The sequence below is a fragment of the Plectrocnemia conspersa genome, unplaced genomic scaffold (assembly GCF_051122295.1).
Source record: "Plectrocnemia conspersa isolate PC_06_02 unplaced genomic scaffold, ASM5112229v1 ptg000001l, whole genome shotgun sequence".
Classification (NCBI taxonomy): domain Eukaryota; kingdom Metazoa; phylum Arthropoda; class Insecta; order Trichoptera; family Polycentropodidae; genus Plectrocnemia; species Plectrocnemia conspersa.
In genome coordinates this window covers 10,366,904-10,390,076 of record NW_028277165.1, presented here as the reverse complement: position 1 = coordinate 10,390,076, position 23,173 = coordinate 10,366,904, and the positions used below count along the sequence as shown (strand labels likewise).

The 23,173-nt window shown below is 31.0% G+C and overlaps 1 protein-coding gene across 3 annotated transcripts in view; it reads left to right on the top strand.

Annotated features, from left to right (window-relative positions):
• Positions 1 to 17,855, top strand: part of LOC148238791 (hypoxia-inducible factor 1-alpha-like) — a 146,714-nt gene extending 128,859 nt beyond the window's left edge. For 2 of the 3 annotated variants that reach the window (XM_088181652.1, XM_088181672.1), the window contains exons 8-12: positions 860 to 1,176; positions 1,244 to 1,497; positions 2,909 to 3,293; positions 3,353 to 3,564; positions 17,009 to 17,855. In XM_088181652.1, coding sequence (XP_088037778.1) covers positions 860 to 1,176; positions 1,244 to 1,497; positions 2,909 to 3,293; positions 3,353 to 3,564; positions 17,009 to 17,431 — 1,591 coding nt within the window. In that variant the 3' untranslated portion in view covers positions 17,432 to 17,855. The remainder of the gene's footprint in view (positions 1 to 859; positions 1,177 to 1,243; positions 1,498 to 2,908; positions 3,294 to 3,352; positions 3,565 to 17,008) is intronic. The other variant, XM_088181664.1, reaches the window with a different exon arrangement.
• The last annotated feature ends 5,318 nt before the right edge of the window (positions 17,856 to 23,173 follow it).

Here is a 23,173-nt window from a genome sequence, read left to right as displayed (position 1 = left end):
ATATGTGTACCTTCATATCTGTGCGAGACGGTCCCGTGTTACTTTTGACGTTTTTATTCAACATGCCAACTAGTTCTACTCTTGTCGTGTCGCAATCAGTGACCATTTTCGCCTTGTAACAAATCATATCATGCACAATCGAGCCGTGAGGTAATCGATGGTTATTCGCCCACGATTTTTTTCACCTAACTAGGTTAATGTATCAAAAACAAGAGAAGAAATCGATTCGAGCCGGTCTGGGTTTTGCAATTGTCATTTGTGGGCGAGGAGATAATTAAAAAAGTTGTCCAATACTAGTAAGTTTTCCTGCTGCTCGATGTGTAGAGGAAAACTCTCGCCTCTCCGGTAAAAGCATATTTATTTTATTCGTGCGGCAAAGGTTGTTACTTTTTTAATTAATAAACTTTGAAGTGTATGTATTATGCCACTTGTAAGATATTTGCGTATCATATACAAAGCAAATAATCTGAACCATAAAATTATATTTGGGTATCAAATCTGAGCGTTATTCAATATTGACATTTTAGGGAAAGTCGTTCATCCAACCTACGCAATGTTTGTATTTTCAATAGCGACCTTTATAGGTTAGTAATTTATTTATAGAGGATTTATGATTTTCATTCTAATATTTTGGAGCGTTTATGGTCCGTTTATAATTAACACTGCTGGATATTGCACGTGCACGCTAAAAATGCACTCGCGGTCAGGTATTTTATTTAGCAGTCTTTACAAACGCGTAATAATTACTTGCATTTTATATTTGTTACACGGAAACGAATGTCGAGTTGAGCAGTAGAAGAGTGACAATACTACAAAGTTTCTTCCCCCGTACAACGATGCGTTTTTGTTTTGTTCGCAGCGGTGTCGAGTGCAAAGATGAGATCCTCTCGTGCACCCAAGCACGCGCGGTCTCCCAGCAGCAGCAGAAGAAGCAGAAGCAGGAAGAGCAACTTCAGCAACAGCATATACAACAGAAGCTGCAGCAGGAGCGCAAATCGGCGGCTCAGCTGCAGGCTCAGCCGCCCGCTAATCAGGGCGCCCTGGTGAGGGTTCCGCCCTCTGCTCCGAGCGCCCAGACTCGTCCTCAGCCGGCCACCGCCAAACTGTTCGCGCCGAGAACTGAAGAAATGAGCAAGGGATTCTTGATGTTTTCAGAGGAAGAGCCCGGTCTCACCAGTGAGTCTCGACTGTTTTTCCGTTGTATTATAATCATGGCTACGTTTTAAATCGTTTATTTTTTTAGTGTTAAAAGAAGAACCGGAAGATTTAACCCATTTGGCGCCCACCGCCGGCGACGTTTGCATTCCTCTGGAAGATAATCCCTTCGACGTGTTCGATGAGTTCATACTCAGCGACTATAACTTGCTCCCGGAGGAGCTCGACGGTCTCGGACCCAACGGTCCGGGCTCCTTCACATTTTACAGAGACGACGTGGATTCGTCTCCTCTCAGCGACATGAGCCACTCTCCTGTTATGCTATCGCCGTCTATGTCAAAGGTATCGAATCGATTGATATTTATATATACATATATAGTGTGGGTGATTATATTATTAGAAACACTGCCAATAATAAAGTATACATTCTTCTCTTATGGGTATTACCTACTGCCGTTTTCGCCGTCTGGTAGTAAACGTCGGGTATGTGAGTTTCACCCAAAAGTTTATTGAATAAATGTTTTTGAATTTAAATTACAAATTTAATTTGACTCGCATCCGCCAATTATATTAAATTTATTTATTTTTAAATAAAAATAAAACACATTTTACATGTAAATTAAATCGGCCTATCAATTAACTGTTAATATCATAATTAAACGTGTAGCGAAAGACCTCCACTGGTTTTGCCAGCCTAGCTCCATGTTTGCCAACTGTTTCGTCTCGCGTATATGAGTAGTACTAATACATAAATGTTTAATACAAAATATATTTAAGAAATACAAAATAATTATTATTAGTATCGAATCGACATGAAAATTTTTCTAAAAATAGCCCTTGTAAGAGATCTGATCTTATTTCAAAACAGCGGCTTCTAAACAAAATTAACTCAGTTAAAAAATATTCAGACAACAGGTTTTGATTAAAAAGATAAAAAATGTTTAAAAATTGAAGTTTTTTTTATAATGTCTTCCTAAAATTTATTTTAAAAATAAATTTTGTAAGTATCTCGGCTATGTTGAAAGGCAGTCTGATCCGCCATATTTTTTTCAAAATGGCGACTATTCAACTTTGTTAAAAAATCTCAGATTAAAAAGTAATTAGGATGCGAAATACAAATTAAATTTAAATTAAAAAAAAAGGTTTTGAAATATAAAAATAATTTTTATTTTTTTTTGTCAATCTGAATTTAATCGACATGAAATTTTTTTTAAAATACATTTTGTAAATATCTCTTTTGAGTTCATTAGCCAGCCTGATCCGTCATCTCGTTTCAAAATGTCAACCAATAAAAAATGTAGCTGGTAAATGTTTATTAATAAAAATCAAAATTAAATTAAACGAAATTGTATTTTTATCTCTTTTATCTGTCTTGTATCAAATTAGCGGCTATCTAAAAAAAAATCGTAATTTTGTTAAAAAATCTTAGAACATAAACGAAAAATGTTATAAATCGCAATTTGCGTTTGACAGGTTGATTCAATCTTTTTATCCAAATGAGGTGTTTTATGACTGATCGAATGCATATGAAACCTTCTACTTTTAGGCGTAGTAGACGGTCATTAGTGATATTAATACTTCAGAATTCCAATCGATTTTCTGATTAAATTTTCGAAATATTGACAGTGTTTCTAAAAATGCTCAACCACTGTATTTGAGAGGGATTCGAAATCTTTTTGAGAATAAGATTTTGAGACTCTTATATATGATATGTATTTATATACGTGTATTTTATATTAAACGTATGTTTCAGAACTCCGACGCTAGTAGTATAACGTCGTTGTGTAGTCCAATCTCTTCGCTACCGGAAGAGGAGCTGACCGCTAGTCCGCTGCTCACCGATCTAGGCCTGGACGCTGATCTCGAATCCAGAGCTCCCTACATACCCATGGGCCCCGGAGACGAGCTGCCGCTGATGGGCCCCGGCGACGGCCGCGTCATGTGGGGCGCTTTGCCCGATCACCTCAAATTCCCCCAAAGACCCAAAGCCATCCCGCAGCCCATAAGTCCAACCCCCGCGGAGGTTCAGTCGAGCAATTTAGCCAGGCTGCTCGGCGCCTCTCCGCAAACGGACACCGACAGTCTACTGTCGACTGTCGTGACCGATTTAAAAAATAACTTAACCCAAACGGAGAAAAGTGAGTATCAATTGGCGATGTTTTCAAATAGAAGCGTCTAGCTTATATTATTTATGTAGTCTTCGGATTTTCAGACGGTCTGGATGCTTGGAAAGCGGACGAGCCGCCGCTGCCTCCCATTGAAACGGAGCGCGGAAGCAAGCGCGCTGGGAGCCCCCAATCGGCCGGGGGGCCCAAGAGAGCGAAACCTCGAAGATCGGCGGCCACAGCGCCTCCGCCCCCGCCACCGGCTAGTAGCGTGCTCATGAACCTTCTCGTCAGCGGATGCGATGTGAGTGCGGGCTACATTTGCCTGGTTCAAAGCAGGCCCCGGCCGGCAAGGCCTTAAACGATCGCGAGAATGTCGTTTTCGCTGCAATAATCACAAAGAGTATTTTTATTTAGCGGCGATGAGTATACTTAAGTGTTCATTCCAATTCGCTCCGGTCACACTTGTGTTATATCGTGAGTGCCCAACCTATCAATCGAAGAAAAACCATTCGAGCCGGACTCGATGGTCCCCGACAATTTCAAAATCTTCGCCGAAATGAATTTACAATTATTCTACATTTTGATGAGTACAGCGTATTTCGTGTAGTTCTGCTACACAATTATCAATATACTGTTGACATAGGTTGCCATTCGTAAAAATGGCGACCTTTTCTTATAGGATCATACGTTTTGCGCTAGTTGGGTATACATATTTAATTATGCTGCTTATCCTCCGCGCGTCTCTGGCATTGTCACACGCACCTGTTTCAAACCAATCGCGTTAAAATGCAACAAAAAGTATAAGAATAATATTTGGTGATATTAATATTAGACTGAATCACGCGTCACATATTCTCACACAGCAAAAGGGGTACGAATCAATATTCTAAATTGTTGCCTCAGACGCAATCGGTGTCAAATGCGTTAATAAAACACGATCCGAATTACTTCATTGTTAATATTGTTAAGATGTATTATATTTATATTATACGCTATATAAGGGTTAAACGCACAGACGAGGGTTCGCGGTTAACCCGCGGGATTGCCGAAAAATTATCCGACCGTGAAAAGTGCGAATTGGAAATGGTCCTTTAGAATTATGTTTTTTTACCCTTAACACACGCAGCGCAAACGACGTTGCCGCATATTTAAAACGTTTTCAACAAAACGTAAAATGCTCTCTCTTATTTTTCTCGTACGGTGTTATAACATTGTCGTAAAGTTTAAAACTTCCAAAGTGCTTCCGTTCAAAGACGGCGATTAGTATATGCAATTGTACATATATGTAGTAAGGTAACTCAAGAAGATGAACATCATTCCATTGTATGTTTTATTCTTTTTTTTTTAATCGTACACAGGGACTATTTTTAGAAAATGCGAAACCTCGGCCTATTGATTTATATAATATAATGAGCGTGTACGTGCGAGGAATGTATTTGGAAGATTGTTTTAGAATTTAGAAGAATTTGTTAAGTCAAAGCCACGTTGATGCGTTCTTTAGTTCTAAGCCGTGCAAAATTTTCCATGCGCGGCTTATATCAATCAATTGGCTTCGACTATAAAGATTACTATTGATGTTTATAGAGAAAAAATGCTATTTATTGTTGAATCGCTTGCGTATGATAAATATGAGTAATTGCACGATTATTATACGACACCATGTTTATTAGACTTTTGAGAATTTTATGTAATAAAATAAATATTTTCGTTTTCAGAAGAAATTTTATTTTTAATTATACAATGTGAGATATTGTTCCTGTGCTTATTAATATTATTCTATCAATAGATTTGTTATTTTTTTAATATAAAAATAAAAAAAACACTCTTTAATTCGTTTTTAAAATAATATAATAATAACACTATCTAGTCAAATCTTCAATATATCTACGACGTAGGAACAAATTTTTAAATAATTGTAATTGACGTTTTAATGGTGTATAGTAGTCGAATTTGGTTGAATATGGTGTCCAAAATAGACATTTCTTTCAATTATGTGAATGTACATATTTTCCGATATCATCTAAGTAATAATAATATATAATTAATTATTCGCGCGTATTCGGTTTACAATGGGCATGTACGGTGTAAATGCGCAGCCCACACACGTTCGACAAAATTCGGTTCGTTCACAATTTTTTTATATAATTATATTATTAAATCAATTAATAATAAATCTTATGATATGAATCTACAAATTGTTTACACTGCCAACTCGATTCGTTAACTTCTACAAAAATCGGACTGATATTTTTATATGTATATATTGAAACGGACGGACCGAATCGATAGAAGCGGATTTACCTCAGAGTCAATTATTATTTTTCCTTTCGCTTTCACCGGTGATTAGGATCCGCTTCTAGTGTCTTGCTTTGTGTCGTTTATTTTTAAGGCGCTGATTGGCGATACGGTCTAGCTGAACGTATAATTGGTGCGATTGATCGATTGACATGAAATTGTTTTATTTGTGTCGATGATACTGGGTCATTGTCGGCCACCTTGATCGTTTCATATCTACTACTGCAACATATGTGTTTTGATTATATATATATATATAGTAATATTTTTGTAAAAACGAATATTGTATAAATATAAATACATTGTTTGCGTTGTTGTTTTTTTTCTGTATATATTTGTGTGATTCTGGTCGTGTTGGTGCCATAAATGTTGCATTGATTATGTTGTGGGTTGTCGATCCAGTGTGATAAGATTTGAGCGAATTCTGCGAGAATTCTGGACCGTCCGATGTTTTAGAATGATCGGACAACAACGCTAGAAAGTGATACAGTGTAAGCTAGTTGGCTGTCCAATCACGCTTAAACGTTTAATTATAATAATGAAAATGTATGTATGTATAAGTAATTATAAAAAAATAGACAAATTTCTAACTAGTAAATGGATTGTACGATAGTATATGTATACACTAAAAATACATAAACCAGTAAGTATTTTATTAATAGAACATTTTACCAATACTTAGCTGAAATTTTATCGGACGTATTTTTTATTAGATTCGTAAATTTGTCCGATCACTATTAAAATAATAGCATTTTTTAAACGATTTAAAAGTAATTTTTTGATTATATTTATATTAATATATACATATAGTGAATGAATATGTTTTTTTAATACATACGTATGTAAATCCGTTTATGATATTTTAAGTTGTTGATTTTTTTAATGAAAATGTGATAGTCATTGCTGAGACGCAATATAGGTAGATTGAGTATTTTTGGAGATTGGATTTTTATTATAAATTTTATATTATAAAGTAATAGTGACGGTGAAATTTAAAGCCATGGATTTTACTCATTTTACAGTCTTGGAGACTTGCCGATTTGTGACTTATCAAAATATATACTTGTATATGTGTATGAATCAACGTTAGCTTTGTGTGTTATAAAGTTTTTTTTTTTTGAAAATACAACAAAATCTCATATGGGCCATTGCTACAGTACAAATTTAGTCGAAATTGCACACCGTGACAATATGACATGATAACATAATAAATATATATTTTGTTGAAAAGATCATTTTGTACTACGAATATACATCACATCGAAATATAAATACAAATTTTATTTACAGATAGAATTGAATATGTAACATATTATAAATCGTTTTAAACATGTCACGGTTTGCAATTTTACTTTATGATATATATGATAAATGTATGGATTTTCCTATGCAATTAATGCGAGTAAAACTAGAATTTTTAATATTATAATATTAAATTCACCGCAAACCTTGTATATAAAAGTTTATTTATTAGCAATACTATAAACATTTTATTACGTTTTCACAAATACATATATAAATATAAACAAATATATACATACAAGCAAATACATAATAAATATAAATTCAAATATATTATATACTTATAATAAATGTATTTTCGGTGTGTTACATTATTCTAAAAATATTGAACTTCTCAAAAACATGTCTCTATATAATTAATGATGTGGCTTTAAATAAATGTTCCCATTACGTTTGTAAGAGGTTTATCGAATATATTATATATATAAAATATATACATAAAGAAAAGTAATAATGTGTGCGTGTATGATGTTCTTAAACATATATATTATATTTAATATATATAAATTAATATGAATCAATTGTGTTTAGACGATATCTTTTATTCGATGTTGTTGTTCGATATTAATTATATGTGTATATATTAATTATATTGTAAAGCGTTTTATCGATTATTGAAATTGATTAATGAAATGGAGAAAAAAAATAATAAAACATCACGAAACCGTTGCATTCGTATCTGTCTTGTCAATTTATCCCTAATCCTATTTCCCGGTATGAATTTCGCATATTTTTTTGCTCGGTATTAATTTGCACAATCTAAATGTTAGGACGCCAAGTGAATAATAATTAATAATAGTAAAACGAGTTTAATTGTTACACAACAATGTTACGTATCCTTCGTATGTACGAATCGGATAAGTGTATTTACGCCAGATTCTCCCCGGTGAAATTTATTTCAAAAATTATTAGGGTATGTTTGTGCTTTGAAATTTAATTTCGCCCGTCTCGTAAATATTGCCATGGTAATGTGCTATCTCTCAGTGTCTATGTTTTTAATTTAATGTTGATCTTAACTCTACCAGAAAAACAAAAATAAATTTCGTTGTTGGAATTGATGATGAAGAATTTTGACAAACTAAATATATTCACATATTTTACGTGGCTACCGTCTTTGACTTATCACTTTTTCAAGAATAGCTTCATTAGTTAATTTAACAAAAAAAATTATCAAATTTTTTCTGGAGTTGAATACTAAATATAAGGTGATGAAACTCAAAAATAAATTACTTTATATAACGATATAAAATATGTTAAATAAATATATTATATACCAGCATAATAAATATTCCCTTTAAAAACACTATATCTTTTCAAATAAGTGTTAATTTATTTATCTGGAGAGTTATTTTCTTGTATTACACATACTGTTAGTTGGTTCAGATTTTTTAATTGTTATTTGTGTTATTTTTTGGTATATTACCATCTTTACTTTTGTGTGTTTGAAAGGGGACTAAAATGAGGTGGACATACTAGTCAAATATATGTAAAATGTGTGCACTTGGTACATGAAACTTTAATTAGGAGAGAATTCACTATACATTTTATACTTTGCACTTGGTAAAAGCTTAAATTTATTTAGCACAACAAAAATACTCTGCACGTGCGGTCTATTTTTCTGAGTTTAATTCATTTGTAAAGGTTAGGTTTTGGTTTGAACAGCAAATAGACGTTTCGCAACTGTAGAAACGTAACGTTAGACCGCATGCCAAAGAAGCACTGAAAAGTATCCTTTTATAGTGGAAAGTAATCAATATAAGTGACAATATTTTTTCTTGTATGCATTATATTTCTTCAACGTTAAAATATTTATTTTAATATTGAATGAATTTTTATAGTGAAATTATTTATATTTCGTGCAATATATTTGTCATTAGTGCAAATTGTTTTTATCAAAGTGGATAAGATCTAAACTAAAGTGCAATTAATTATCACCCATTATTATATTTACCAGCACGATAAACTAGTCTAGTGATAAAAGTAGCTGAATATCGAAAAGAATCGCTAAAATATTAAAATATTCGAATATATGTTTTTTTTATTATTATTTCGAATAGCTGATGTATATAACATAAAGATAAAAAAATAAACTTTGCCATCAAAATCGACTACCTGAGTTGTTGTATTGCAACGTGTATTAGTCTTCAAAAATGTAAATAAAAATATTTGAATAATTAATAGTTTCAGAACAAGTATTTGAGTAATATTTAAGTCTCTAATTCGAATCCCATATTGACCCTAGTGCTTTTAAATTTGTATATCATGTTATTATATAATCATACTTCAGATCGATTGCAGATTATGTTTTCATACATTTTTCTGATCTCACGGCTAGGCATCGTGATATATTATTAAAAATATAATCCATCTAGGTCGTGCATAGTGACATATGTTGATTGTTAGCTGTAATCAGTTTATAAATAATAAAATAAATGTAACTGATTTTCAGTCTGGTGTATCAATACTATTAGTTAATTGTTTAGCTGAGTTGCGTCTACCCCATTGTAACGCATTGGGCTAACGACTGTTAGTTAACACAAGGGGTGATTTAAAATAACTAAATAAATAGTTCACTTACTGAATTGCTTGCTATATTTAACTTTCATTCTCAAATATGATATATGAATTTTGAATAAGTATATTCTTTTAAATGCGTAATATTACTGTTGATTTTGCTCTACAAGTCGGTTTTTTAGTGACTTAACGACATTGTGTAGATAAAATAGACAAGCTTCATTTATCTTTTAGCCCCCTAAGATATTTTTTATCTCTCTTTATGAATGCGGTTGCAAAGTAGCTTTCTGTGTCGCCGGGTGCATTCACCTCGGGTAAGAACCAAAAGAAAACAACACAGCTCGTCACACGTTTCTTGCTGTGCATCGGATGAAAAACAACGTTTGCTGATAACATTCTTGGTAGAAAGCTCCTAGATAGAGCAAGGAATTCGCCTCGTCAGCTGGCGTTTGCTACGAGATGAATTTTCTCCAACGAGTCGATCCAGATGTTGACGATACACTTTTACGATTTACTACGACTGATTGAAACGTAAAATGCAAATACGTTACTCTCTATTTTTTACGTTGAATTATATAGTAAAGCTAGATGATGTGATAATAAAATAAATAATTCTATGCTTACGAATTAAATTAATTATTAAAAACTAAATACGAAATAGTAATTATATTATATAATCAAATAATAATTCAGTAGTCGTAATAGCGTATAGGTATAGGTCCCCCAAGGGACTATTTTTGAGTCCCGGAGCGGAACTGAAGCTTTCCGTTTGAAATTATATTATTATTAAAAATAAGGTCAGACCTTTAGAATTAACTTATTAATTGTAAATAATTTCACAAATTCAGCGAATATAAATCGCGTTCTAGTTTGATTTTTTTTCGCGTGCACATTTATCACACTAGTCTTTAATCCGAACTGCGAATTTTAATAATACAATGCTTCTGAAGAAAGTAAACAAAAACAAGCAAAAAACCTACCACTATATTTGGTTTATGCCTAAATAATGCACGCGTTCGAATCGTTTGAATAATAGATTTGATCAACTTTTCTTTTTTTATTTTACTTCATGTAACCTTTGGAAACATCCGCTATATTCCATTATGTATTAGTATCTGTCATATTATATTCAGTGCGATGGAACGAACGTGCAGGGCTCTTGAATTATTTTACAGATATTCAAAATGAATTACTAAGCCTGAACTTTACGAAACACCCTATTGTGCTGTATAAATTTATCGGGTGCTCAATCACGTTTCTCAAATGTTAACAGTTATAATGATTATTATTATCACTCACGAAATTGAATTTCGCGCGACGATTTCCATTGCGGAAATTGACAGCTTATCGTAAAATATAAAATGTTAGAACGTGTACGGCGGGCTTTTAATTTGATTTTGCTTTTCAATAGCACTCCATGCCGAATTTTCGAAGCCACACACGCTAATAACCCACGGGTAAAGGACTAAAACGTTCGATGAGATTAATAGATATGTTACGTGACTTATTTTATTTATTTTATCTCTTTGTTAGTCATAAATTTTTATAAGGTGCCTTTATAAAAAAATATATGCGTCATTTTGTCATAAAAAAATACTGAGAAGTATCAATATGTTCAGCTATGAATATTGCTTTGATACACAGACATATCTTGATTATTCAGAAAGATTGCGCTGAATTTCAACGTTCTGGCGTTTAATGTTCCAAATGATATTCAAATTATCATATGATATATTAAGATAGTTCAGATTACAAACGCGTCACGCGGTTGTGTATTGAGCGTTAAATTTATTTTTATTGTGCTATTAAGCAATAAAAGTAAATTGCTAACATTTTAACTCTGCGTTGATATAACGTCCATCCATAATGGTTGGCGATATACCAATAAAAATAATAAGATAGTGTTTTGGTAAAAATACTATTGCATATTGCATTTGATCTGCTGACTTAGGTTTATTATAGTTATTTCAAATATTATATATTGTACAAAAGTAAAAGAAAAATTGACGTAATACGTTTTATATTTATATAAAATCGTCGACTGTTTACAGTATTACTGTGTCGTTATTCTATTGCTTATTATAATGTTTGGCTATAGATTTGTTCTTCTTATTCAACTATTGCATTTGACAATATTTGCCATCACATAGTATCCATTGTTGTCTCCTATTACGTTAGAAATGTGTATTTGATTCCTATGCAGCCAAGGCACAATAATGCTTGCGGTACCCATATCTCATGCTTCCAAACCTTCCAGTTAATGTATCTTCGAAATTCACTATTGTAAGCCGTTTTTGAAATTAACTGAATATCGAATATTTCCCTAGATTTACCTCCATTTAAGCGGTTAATTAATTTTCATTGACTACTTGTAAGGTTTTACTTGAAAGTTTGTCTTCAATACAAAAATCTCCAGATTTTATTTGCTTAAACCATTTTTGTATTAACGAAAATGCAATGCAACAACTGAACAAATGTTTTCGGTTAAACTCGAATAACATACAATTGCACTAAATTGTTTTTAAGATTAAATCCATCCGTTGTAAAAGCGGTGTGTTTTATGCTTGGAATATATTCCGAAAGAACTAAAAAAACCAGGGCTGTGGAGTCGTGGTGTTTTGGCCGGAATTGGAGTCGGAGTCGGAGTCGTGAAAAATGAGCGACTCCGACCATTTTTTCTATAAAATGCATTTTTTTAAGTTATGAAATTTTAATTGCATAATAATGAATGTGTATAGCGTATGAATATTAAACGTGTAGAAAAACACCAAAAATACCTGATAAAATTAAACTTTTTTGTCGGAGTCGGAGTGGAGTCGTTTGTTGGTAAATATCGGAATCGGAGTCGGAGTCGAAGTCGTGTTTTTCTTAACGACTCCACAGACCTGAAAAAAACACTAGATAAAAAAACAAGTATTCATGTAATGTGTCAGTCACAAGTTTTTTACATTTAATTGTGTTTTCCTGTCTTGTATTGTATTTGGCAATACTGCTCTTATGCTATAATAAATTTTATCAAGCATTAAAAAATCTCACTGTTTTAAATCTCGTTCTTTCATCAGCATTAATCTTAATCGTTGATCGTTACATAGTCGTTTATTGCTGTCAAACTGTATTGAAGTGAGATGTGATCTGCCCGATTCGATCAGTTAATCTGACAGAATTAATTCACGTTTTTTTATATTATATACATATCAAGTTTAAAACAAAAATATAGAAATTGACATTGAAATTATTCTATTACTTTTAATGACATTTTCAGTATCGCGTCTAAACTAGAAAATGTGATACTTTTCATTCTTGCAGTAAATTTTTTTTTTTATTATTTTATGGTGAAATCTAGTAAATGGAGTAGAGACTCTAATACCAAATATATTGCCAATTTTTTTATTCACCCATTACTATTTGCTAATATTTTGATCTTTTAATTTCTAAAACCACCTAGAGCGGATTAACTCTAAAAACACAGTTGTGTATTATAACAATGAGGATAGTATTTTTTTCTTTGGTGTACCGCTGCATTATATACAGCCCAATAGTACTTTTTTGTTTTTTGAGATTTATATTTTTATCCATATGTAATTTATAACAGTTATGGTCATAAGAACTAATAGCCGACAAACAAAATAATAATAAAAAAACACCGTGTAATTGCCGAAATTCTACAAATTTCTCATATTTCTGAATAAATATTGTGCAGCTGTGGGTGTTTTCAATAGCTAATATTGCTTTTTCATATTTTAGAAAATATCGAGTCGTAGTCGTCTTTTCAGCAGCACAGGTATAATTTTAGAGATTTTGAAGCTAAGAACATAACATAAATAAAAAAATACGGTTATTTACTACGAACGTCTCGTTCCAATCACAGTCCGTTTTAGCCACTCGATATGAAACAATATTATTATTAAGAAAGCCTTAACCAAGTCTTGAATAATGAATCGCATGCACGAACGTTCAACTTCAAAGCCTACTATTACACTTATTTACACACAGTAGCGAAAATCCACACGTAATTTGTAACCTAAATGTGTTTATAAACGAAGGTAATACGATTTGTGCTAAACTGAACCGCAAAACATTAACATCAAATTCAAGCCTGTTGGTGAAACGTTAATGGTTCGTAATTATTGTTGTGTATATTATGTTATATAACCGTGCAATTTATTGAGACGTGTTTTTTTATTATTAAACTGGTTGATGTAGTTATGTAATTGGATCGCATTATTTTAAAGTTTGTTGCTATTTTTAGCTTAAAATATCATCTCTCAAAACTGCGACAACATTGTGACAAAAAATGCGACTCCCACTATATTAGACTCAGTTTTCCACTTAGGATGGAAAAATAAAAAATGGAAAGCGAGTCGTGATGAAAAATTTATGCGTTGATGCCAGGCTGCCTTCGCGTTGTTTGGAGTGGTTAAAGGTGGTACACCCACACCCTTGTTCTGGGGGTTGGGTGTCATCTTCCCAAGGTCTCGGTAGACAATCGGGGCCTATCTTAATCAAAGAGAGATCGAACTGCATAATTTTGTTGGATACGCAAATCAAATATATCCTAACTTTCCTTTCAACTCCCGAAAAGTTTGTCGAAGGTGTGCAAATAAATCGAGAAAGGCTTCGAAACGATTTGCATTGAGCGCTATATTAGTTTGAGCACTTTCGATTTTTGCTTTTGGACTGTTATTATTTTAGCCCGATGTCGCTAGATAAATTGATTTGGAAGGATGCCACGAAGCTATGAGACACAATTCGTTGTTTTTGTGTTTCATCTGTTCTATTTCGGTGGTTACTTTATAATAAATTACTGGATATCAAATCTATTGATTTTTTTATAGTTCACTAATAAGAATACAGCAGGAAATTCCAGACACATAAAAATATGTTAATGTATGCCACACTGTATATGTTACTGTCTGCCGCATAACAATACGACGAGTACGGACCAAGCTGTCAATCGGTTTATTTTTATAGAAGGCGAGGTTATTTATTCATGAATTATTATTATCGTGTAACAATTATTGAATCACGAACAGTTTGTGTAATTACTATAAATACGTGATGTTCTCGTTGCGTTTTCTTTGTCTGTAGAATCCAGTCTAGTTTCCGAAAATTGTGTTGAACTCTGTATTTCGTTGTAGGATTGACGTGAAGAGTGAAGCGGCTGCTCTTTAGGTCAGTGTTTAGCGTAGCTCCGCTTGTCAGAGTTCGGGTAAAATCTCGTGTGTTAATTATCAGGTGAAAGTGAATATATGCACTTATATACCCTTAGGCGAAACAAAGGCGATCCCTTTGTTCTGACTCGGATTAGGGGCAAAATTAGATTTATTTATTTTCGTTATCTAATCGTTGGAATTTGAATAGGAGGAGATTTAGCAACATTTCTCTTGCCATGGGATAGTAATTTCAAAGACTTGTTAATGTAATATTATTAGTTTACGTTTTTAAAGACCAAACGATCGTTGTTAATGCATTTGTAAATGCTAATCCCTCGAAATATGTACAAGAGGTAGATGTCAACGTGGTATAAGTCGATAACTAATATTTGAAAGACTGACTAGGATTCCATATGGACCCTAGTGTTTTTAAATTGCTATCGATTCTGAAAGATCGGAATTAGTGTAATATAATAATTTATGTAATTATAATACCTATCGATCATCACATAAAAGGTTTTCCTAGACTATTTTTCATAGTTTTCATAGATTGTAAGATGTAAAAATAGTTTTAATGAAATAGATATCATTGAATTATAGACTTTGATTTCAGTCTGAGTTCTAACAACTTAATTAATAGTTGTTGAATCTATTTACACCGTTGTAACACCTATCAAGTTACAACGAAAGATTGTTAATAATTAAAATAAAAAAGATACACTATCTGTTAATTGTTAATTTATATAATTTTTTTTAAAGACGCTATTTAAACGTCATACGGACTATTCACAGCTTGCGATGCGATATTTTAAAAGTAGTTGTTGGTGTTTACCCCGTTGTAACCCATTGGACTGACGCCTTATGTTGCATCGAAAGATATACAATAAATATATAAATAGTCCACTTGTATACTTACTGAAGTATCAGACATGCATCACTATACTGAACTTTCATTCGTTGATGAATTTCGATTGGTTTTGCCACTTCACTACTCAGTTGTAAGTGCGGCAATCATTTAGAGGCACTGCTGTGCCTTTATGTTGTTTTTTTGATCCGTAATGTTATATTTACTATCACATTATGTGTTTTACTTTGAAATACGTAGCTTATTTTCTGTCTTTATCAATAAATAAATAGTACTACATTAATATAATATTATATAATGTTGTGGAAGTTTTGATTTTTATCAAAATACAATACTCTACTATTATTAAGAATAAATAAAAAACGTATGTTTAAGTTCCATTCTCAACGTTCGCAGCATTTTACCAAGACATGAAGAAATAAGTTGTTGAAATCTCGCTACATTTATCTTCTATCTATATGTATATAAATAAATGAATGGATGTGTGTGGTATAACTATGAAACGCCTGGAGTAATTTCAGTCAAACTTTGTAAACATATGTCTTACTATTTGGAAAAAAATACTATTGTATATACTATTGTTATAGAAAAATAATATATTGATGTCGAATCCATAGTTTTCGGGGTCGCTGAGATGAATATTGACTCTCCAGAAGCCGTTTAAGTCCAGTAACCCCCCCCCCCCTCTCATCAACATGGGTGGTGAGAAGGGGAGAAAAATAAACTGTCAAAAATGACCGTGATTAGTGTCGATAGCTGGACAGTCCAGATGACATTTAAGTCCAACTTTTTAGATTACTTTTCAATAAAACCTGGGCATCGCCGGGGTAGTCAGCTAGATAATTATAAATAGGCTTACCATACGTTGTCTCAGTTTCACATATTGATCACAGCCAGTGAGACATTTTGTCAAGGTTTCACACATAGCTAAAAAAAATGGTCACCTCAGACATTTTCGTTTGTTTCGAATAAAAATGTCTGAGATGACTTTTTTTAACTGTTCTGCTTTAGAGTTTCATAATTATGGTAAGCCTAATTTTAAAACTCAGTATTTTTAACCAGAACAGCGATCCGGAGAGTTCCGGAATGGCCAACTTTTATTTTGGTTTCTATATATCTATTTTTATATAGTTAAAAAAAAGTTCTCTTTTATGTATCACAATGGCACTTGTTCTATATCAGACTAAAATTGCTAACATATATCCCAATCACATATAGGAAGTGAATGATTATCATTCTATAATAATTATGTACATAAAATTACATTTAAAAAATATATAATTACATGTTTATGTGTATATAATTATGTTTTGAATTAAATGCTAGTTGATCTTTAAACTTGACATTTAAATACATTTTGGTTGTGCAAAGTCGTATAATACTTTTATAGATAATAATTTGAAATTCTTGACATTTTGATACCTTCATTTTAAATCCTACCCTTTTCCTGCTTATTTCACTTTTGACATGACGGAAAGATAATTTATTTGTGAATTTATGTGTAATTGTATATAATTAGTTAAAGCAATACGACAATGCTTATTCACCTTTGTATAATAATTGTGTGTATCAACGTTGTAAAGTATAGATACTAATTATTTTTTAACATTTTTCAGATGAAATCCGATGAGAGCTTATTATTACAAAAGCCACAATTGAATTTGGATTTCAATCAGAAACTGACAATGCAAAACTACGACGTGGGTCAGTATCAACTGTCAAACATGAATGGTAAAACAGGTAATGTGAAATACGTCAAGATCACAAAGGATATCAGCACATCTCCGATTCACCGGAAAAATTACATGGCTGCGTATTCAAACGTACTGCAAAACGGCTCCGATCCCATTCTGACAGTTGTGTTCGATCAGAACTCAAACAAATCTGGCAAAAGCCCGTTGCGGAAATCGCCAGGGTCTCTACTCCTCGATCCGGATAGTAGTCTATTTGAGGAGATGTCCTCGGAGAACTGGGACATGAGGGAAGATAGCCTGTTGGAGGGACCTGATCTATTGGGAGAATTCGACGCGCCCATATGATTGTTGTTCGAAGACCTTCTATAAGGTACTATATTCGTAAGTATGAACATAAATCGGTGTACTCGCGTACTCTTCACATAATTGTTAATTGGTAATTGTCAAATTGTATATGTGTATATTATATTCTTTCAATGGAATTATTATAATTTTATTTTGGCACATTTTAAGAAAGTAAATAGTAACAAAGCAATTCTGGTAGAACGAACGTTCACCGTATAAATTAGTATATTTGTAAATTGGACGTAGATCTGACAACGATTCAATTCGTTTAGGTCTGTGAAATTACTATACGAAACGACACTTTCACGAACGATTTAATAAATTAGTTAAATACTCATGATGCCATTTTAGTTTTGAATTTGACGTACTAAAATAATTTTAATTTATATTATTAGATTTTATTTTAGTTACTAACATTTTTTTACCATCAGACAATTTTATTTGTAACATATTCACATAAAAATGTATTTTTGTAAAAAATAAAACGCAAGATAAAACGTTACCTTCGAATTATATAGGCCTTAAATGTATTCAAATATGCTTCTTGTGACTTTGGAAGCCGAACTTTACCGACATTATAAAATACATTTGATTTTTTTAAATGCTTTTGAACAAATATTAATTTATTTTTACAACTTTGTAATGAAAACATAAATATAATATGTATATATTTTTGAAAATGCAATAGATTTCTTAGTCTGGTGATTGATTCATCTAGAATATTTCTATAAGATATGTAGTATCAGTAAGATCTATAGAAATATTATATTTAGATTTTAAGCATTTATTTTACTCTACCGGTAAGTATATATTATGTATTTTTAGTTTTTAGCAAAGGCATAATAATTTAAAATTTACCGAATTTATTGAATTATTTCATACATATTAAACAGTTTTGTTGTATTTTTAACATTCGGAGGTCACTAAATTTAATTGTTTGCTTCAATATTTTTACATGTCAGTATGTATTTTTATTTTTAAGTATTTTTTATAATTTAAAATGTAAATTATAGATTTCTATTTTGTAAATTTATATGAAATCAATTATACAATATACTATATATAAATAGTATATATATATATAGTATATATATTTAGTATATATACATATATATATATATATATATATATATATATATATATATATATATATATATATATATATATATATATATATATATATATATATATATATATGTATATATATGTATATATATATATATATATATATATATATATATATATATATATATATATATATATATATATATATATATATATATATATATATTTTATCACACTATAAATAGACTAGATCTTCATATGTAATAGATTCAAAGCGAAAGTGACCTCACTATATATATTTATATAAGTAAATAAAATTGAGCCTATGTTTGTTCTCAAAAGCAAAATAAAAAAATATATAATGTTATATCGTGGTATCAGTTATGTCCGATTATTTTGGCAAATGTAAAAATGTAGCACATTATGTAAAATTGTAAAACCGCTGCTACCTTAGAAAGCTATAATCATATTATAACAAAAAACTTTGTTTGTTTTAAATTAGAAACACTAATAAATTTTGAGAAACAATATGGGTTTTTTCTATTTTTAAGTACATAAAATAAAAAATAAAAAAAAGGTAAAGTTATGTATTTTGAGAGAATGTTCCGTAAAAATACATATATAGATTTGTGATAGTACTACTATATTTCAACTTTATGTATTTTTTAGTATTTTGATTTTGTATTTTGCTAAATTAAATGTTAAAAATGTAGAATAGCATTAAAGTTACATTAGAATTTCTATTGTGAATCACTTTTATAAAAAAAAAACAATTATTTTCATGAGAATATAAAAAAATAAGTTAAACATTTATATATCATTATCAAGATCTCTCCACTTTTTATGATTATTCATAAATATTACCAGTTTTATCCACTGCCATCGAATGACAACATTTTTTTCTATACAAAATGTAATTATAATACAATAATATTTTTATGTATAAGTTTGACAAGAAAATTTTCATATATTGTTAAATAATTTATAAGCAAATACATGTAATATTATATATTTGAATATATTAGTACTTTTAAGTTTTAATATACATGTACAATACTTTCGACTTGATGCTGGTTCACAAGGAAACAAATGTAAGAAATTTTAATGTATTAAATAAAACACGTTTATGGATCATTTTTATCTTTTAATTATTAATATAAAACTAATAAACAGATGATATATATTTAATACGTTTTATAAGCAAAAAGTCAATGCATAATATAGAAATTACACACATATATGTATATTTTGAAATTGTTGATGTAAATTAAATTTTTTGTTTATTATAAATAATTCTGATATTAAATCACATTAATGTTCATCAAAAAAATTAAAATTCATACATTATATATTATTATCTAATAAATAAAATGGGTGAAATGCTATATGTATACAAATGATTTTTTTTATCTACCTTTGAACCGAGACTTTTATATTATTATTATATAAAAGTGTCTCATTGTCTCTCAAATGCACATTAATAGAAGATACCGTATTTTAAGAAAATATAGTATATAGTTTGATAGATATGACACTCCCTGTCAAATAAAATATTAAATGTTTTGCTTACAAATTCTCTCTTCTTCGTGAGAAAGATCGTTTTATCTTAGGAATAATTTTAGCTTTCATTTCGATTTAGATAATTTGTTATCATATCAATTATTGTTACTCATTTTTAATCATTTAATGATTAGTAATTCAAAATTAATTAAGAGCATAGTAACTGAAATATTATCAATAATATTCAAGACACATTAACAAAGAAGACTTTTTATATTTGACTTCATGAAGAGTAGCAGTGGAATAAGATTAAGAGAACATAATATTGGTGCATGGTTAAGTAAAAAGTTAATCGCATAGATATTTTAGACAGCCTGTGTAAGTAAGACTGTCAAAAAAGTTATTTTCGTGAATTTTTTTATTAAAAAAATAATCAAAAATGTTCCTGGAATAAAGATGACTCTTTTAATTTAATAATTATTCTAATTATTGTAGCATAACAGCTTAAGATTACTTTCTATCCATGGACCTGCAGTGCAATTCACTGACGTCGAGCGTTCGTAGATGCTTTATTAAACCACCCAGCCATTGTAGTTATGGTCTACCTGCGTTCCTCTTGCCCTTAATCTTATAAAGGGTTAGTCGCTTTGCAAGCTTCGAGGCGTCCACACGGGACAGATGTTTGGCTCATATGAGACGCATTTTAATATACTTGTCGACGCCAAATTCCTGATACAACCCATAAAACTCATTGTACCGACTATGCCGAGTACCATTCTCGCAAGTAGCCCTAAAATCTTCTCCAGAATCCTTTGCTCAAAAGCCTGCAGCCGCTGAGAGTCACTATAGTCTTATGTCTCGTTATCAACGGTGTCACCCTAAAGTTTCTATTGGTTTCCGGAAACCTATTGTTAAAAATCAAAAGTTTCTGGTAACCCATTGTTCGAAATCAGAAAGTTCATGTAATTTTTGTTAAAAATTAAATTTATACGAATGTTTTAAAAATATTTTCGACATAAAATTATTACAGCTAATTAAAAATATTACAGCTTTGAAAATAAGTTATAGTAGATTCACAATCGAATAAATAGCAGGTAAAAGAAGGACCTTTTATGCATAAGTAAAGTTAGTCATTTAATGTGAACTGCGCTTATAGTCGTTCCCAGTAAAAAGTCGTATTGTCCTAGTTGAAGGAATAACGGAACCCGAAAACTAGTTAAACCCGTAAAACCGCCCACTAGCGGTTAAAATTTACATGGTGTACGGTGGGTGATTTTGTTTTTTCCCCCTTTAAGTGAACTACCGTTAAGAGAAAAATTTATTAAATGGCAATTAACGTTGAAAGAAAACTTGTAACTATTCTCAAAAACTCTTCATTTTCCATACAACTGGATGAGTCTACTATTGTAGATAATAATTCTCTATTGATTATTTATATACAATACCTGTATGAAAACAATACACTACAAGAAGAAATGTTGTTCACTGTAAATCTAATTACAGATACAAAAGAATTATCAATATTTAATGCTGTGAAATCATTCTTTAAAAATATAACATACCAGTGAACAATATCGTTACATGTGCTACTGATGAATCACTATCAATAATTGGTCGCTATCATTGATTTATTGCTTATTTCATTGTGCGCACAGACAACATCTTGTGGTTAAAATATAATAATTAGAGCTGTAAATTAGATCAAATCTAATGCTAAAAATAATAGAATATTTTGACAGCTGTGCCAAGACAATAATGAGCAATTTATTAAGCTACTTTTACACACAGAAGTTCGTTGGCTCTCAAAAGAATTATATGACAGTGTTTTACAGTTTTTGAAAGAAAATAATGAGGTTGATATCTGTCAACAATTCAAAACAGTAAAGAATGATGTATTTTATTTGGCAGATATTTTCAAGAGATTTATTAAAATCATTCTGCAGCTTCAAGGCGCCACTATAGCAGTTTACAAACATTGTATCTTTATTTATCGAAAAACTTAATCATTTCCGCCATAACCTTTTGAAAAGAGAATTTTATTAGTTGTCAGAATTTTCATATATAAAAGATGGTATAACACCAGAAGCAATCGAAAAGTTCAGTAAATCGATTCCTAGATATTTTTAATTTCAAGGTTTATAATTGGATAAATCTTGAACCTAAAATCTCTGGGAAAATAGAAAAATGCCTCCTTTATACAAAAATATGGAAAATGGTAAAACATTTATTGATACTGTGGCGGCATTCTGACAGTTCACAGTGCTGCCACACCGCCAACTTGGGAAGCGGGTGTTCTTAACAACTGGCAACTCTCTCTCTCTCACTCTCTCTCTCTCTCTCGCACGCACGCAGCGTCCCCACCAGCTCTCCAAAAAAGGTGGTTTAATTAAATAGCCATCAAAACTTACATGCGCTACAATACTTTTTCCCATTTCTTACCTTGTTGAATTAGACTTCAGTACGGTTAATAATATTATGACCAAGCAGAGAAATTGTTTGACCATCACCCAAAGAGGAGACCTTCGTTTGTTCATAATGGAAATTAAACCAGAGGGCAAATACTTAGTCTCAAGATCTTATTTATCATTAAATGTAATTTTAAAGTGATACAAATAAAATTATTGTTTTTCAATTATCAATCTTTCTTCAATATGTTATATACTCTTATAAATAATCTTTCTTCAGTATAAATAAAAAGTTAGATTTAATAATTTTTAAATCTTTCTTTCTTTTTGTAAGCCTATTTATAAACATTAAGATTTATATTGGTAAAAAAAAAAAGATTAAATGTAGCGTATAAAATATATAAGTAAAATTATGTTACAAATGCTTCATTATTAAAAAAACATTTAATATATTTTATTTACTTAAAACTAATTTTAATGATTGAAAATAGTAAGCTGATTAGCTAGTGCAGCCAGCCTGGCGAACAAGACGCCAGGAAATAATCTTATTCGTACCAACGTGCTGAACAAAACGTCAGGAAATAGCTACGGTTAAGCCGTACATTCGATGAGCGTTTCAATGTTACGAGTAATATTAAAATGTTATTGAAATAATGTAAGCATTACAAATAAGTGTATAACTCGCGGCGCTAACAATTAATGGAAAATTATCACAAAATAAAATGGATAATAATATCGAATTAATTTTATTCGAATGCATAAGAAAGTGTTT